Genomic DNA, 2,416 nt, shown 5'->3' on the forward strand with positions numbered 1-2,416 from the left:
AATGACTCCAGAGTGGACTGCAACATTAGCTGGGGGTGGGAGAGTGAGTTCAATTTAAAATATAGGCTGGTGGGAGATGGGGACAGAGGAATCACACTATAGCCCTGAAGTGAATTAGAAGGTTCCAAAAGGAAACTGAGTCATGTGATAGTTAGGTACCAAGAAATTGCTGGAAGAAATTGTCATTATCAATATTATACATTTTAGTGATATATTTCAAAAGTAACTTGAAAAAAAAAAGTAAAAAAAAAGTAACTTGAACCAAAACTTAATCTGAAAACATAAGTATACTCATATGAGGACTGAAGCATTTAAAATGTTAGCACATGATTGTAGAAAACTCTAATGTGATAATAATTGACAGTGATATTAGGATTGTAGCTGGCAATTTACTGAGTTTCCCTGCATCCACATTGCCACCCTGCTCCCACTCTCCTCCTTGCCCCTAAACTTGACTAGCTCTACCAATTGTCTGTTTACTTTATTTCATTTTTTTAGTAGCGTGAACAACAGCAAACATAATCAACAACTAGTCTAAACCTAAATTTACTATCATTTGGTCTGAGTCTTAAACTGTTACTGTTAACCCAATATGTTGGGTAATAACTAAGAAATTTTTAGTTCCTTTTCTTCTTTACTAGAGTTGGAAGTGGAAAGTGAGGCTGGTATCAGCCATTTTCTCCTTGTAGTCTTCATCAAATCTCTCGTTCTGAGCCACAGTGAAGTGTTTCTTCCAGTCTCCCACGGTCCCTGGAACAGAGTCATATGGGAGAGTCAGTGATTCTCCTGCCTCCTGCCTCTGTGTGATGATTTCTCCTCCACCTTCCAGGAAGGTCAGTATTGGATAAAGTATTTTTCTTGCTAACCTGTGACCTTTTTAAACAAACAAACAAACAAACAAACAAACACACACCACCCCCAAACAGAGTCTTGCTCTGTCACCCTGGGTAGAGTGCTGTGGTGTAGCTCACAGTAACCTCAAACTCTTGGATGTGAGTGATCGATCCTCTTGCCTCAGCCTCCTATGTAGCTGGGACTACAGGCAGGCGTGTGCCTCCGCACCTGGCTAGTTTTTTTTTTCTATTTTTAGTAGAAACAGAGGTCTTTCTTTTACTCAGTCTAGTCTCTAACTCCTAAACTGAAGCAATTCACTCGCCTCAGCCTCCCAGAGTGCTAGGATTACAGGTGTGAGCCACAGTGCCCAGCCTAACCTGTGACTTTCTTATCCTGTAGGGAAGAAAGAAGAATTTCCTGTCTGAGTTGGAGAGACAGGGAGAGCCTGTTACCCACCTCCTAGCCACATTAGTGGGGGAATGAGACCACTGTGTTAAAAAAGCAGGCCCGAGGAGCTTTCCTGTCTTTCTCTGTGCCCTCCTGCACATTAAAGCATAGTAAGTACTCATGCCTGTAGCTCCCATGTATTAAGCTGATCAAGAAGCACCTGCTTCTGGGAAGTCTTAAGGTACAGCTTTGAGGAGGAAAAGAAATCCTCAGATTTTGCAATTTTCATCTATGTCACCTTTCCCAGTTTTATTTTTCTTACCATCATCCATCATCTTGTGTATTCTTATTGTTTATATTTTCTCATTATTAGACTATAATTTCCATGAAAGAAGGAATTTTTTTATTTTACTCACTTCTCCAAACCATGCATATAACAACACCTGGCACATAGAAACCCCTTAGTTAACACTTTGCGATCTGAAGAGAAACCAGAGTATATAACACTTTTGAATGAATGGCTTTAACCGATAGTGTAGGGCTTCCTATAAAATGGATTTTTTGCCCCATCTGACTTAATTATGTGTTTTTTCACCTTATCAGCCAGAACTCTGGAGGGACGGTGGGACTAGGTGGTTGGATTTAGACACCAAATCTCACTCTCCCACAGTGGCTGATTAAATATGGTTTTCATTTCATCAGTAGTTTCTTAAATACTTCTTTTTCCAAAATCATTCATTAAAGATAGTTATTTTTCCTAAGTATAAAAAACTCCTCAAACACTCTGAAATATTTGACAATTCTTTCAAGATTATGACCAAAATAAAATATAATAACCTTTTCTCATGAATGGAGAAATGGAGTGGTTCATGACTTCAGTAGGAATTGAGGAATAGTTTGCCATCGGATTCTGCTTCATAACATCAAATGAAGTGTGATGGACAATTTTTTCTAGAACTTCATCATCGAGTGTCTTTCCCATAAATTCTGCCAGCTTCTGAATTTCATGCTTTGGGTTCTATGATTCAAGTCAAAAGAAAAGTAAAGAGTTAATATAATTAGTTTAAAAAGAATATTGAAATGGATTTATGACAGTGACCAGTAATATGCCAGGAGTTAAAATTAAAAAAATTATCTTACAAATGCTCAACTTTCCAGAAATGAGTTATTTTAAAATGGTGCCCCATATTGTTCT

General features: G+C 38.1%; 1 protein-coding gene across 1 annotated transcript in view; it reads right to left on the minus strand.

Annotated features, from left to right (window-relative positions):
• Positions 1 to 369: 369 nt before the first annotated feature.
• The window catches only part of LOC100961232 (sulfotransferase 1C4), a gene marked incomplete at its 5' end in the record, with an annotated part of 13,160 nt that continues 11,113 nt past the window's right edge, over positions 370 to 2,416 (minus strand). Inside the window, 2 exons of the mRNA XM_012806996.2 lie at positions 370 to 750; positions 2,059 to 2,239. Coding sequence (XP_012662450.2) covers positions 638 to 750; positions 2,059 to 2,239 — 294 coding nt within the window. The remainder of the gene's footprint in view (positions 751 to 2,058; positions 2,240 to 2,416) is intronic.

Source organism: Otolemur garnettii, unplaced genomic scaffold, assembly GCF_000181295.1.
Source record: "Otolemur garnettii isolate 467f Iridium unplaced genomic scaffold, OtoGar3 scaffold00062, whole genome shotgun sequence".
Taxonomy (NCBI): Eukaryota; Metazoa; Chordata; class Mammalia; order Primates; family Galagidae; genus Otolemur; species Otolemur garnettii.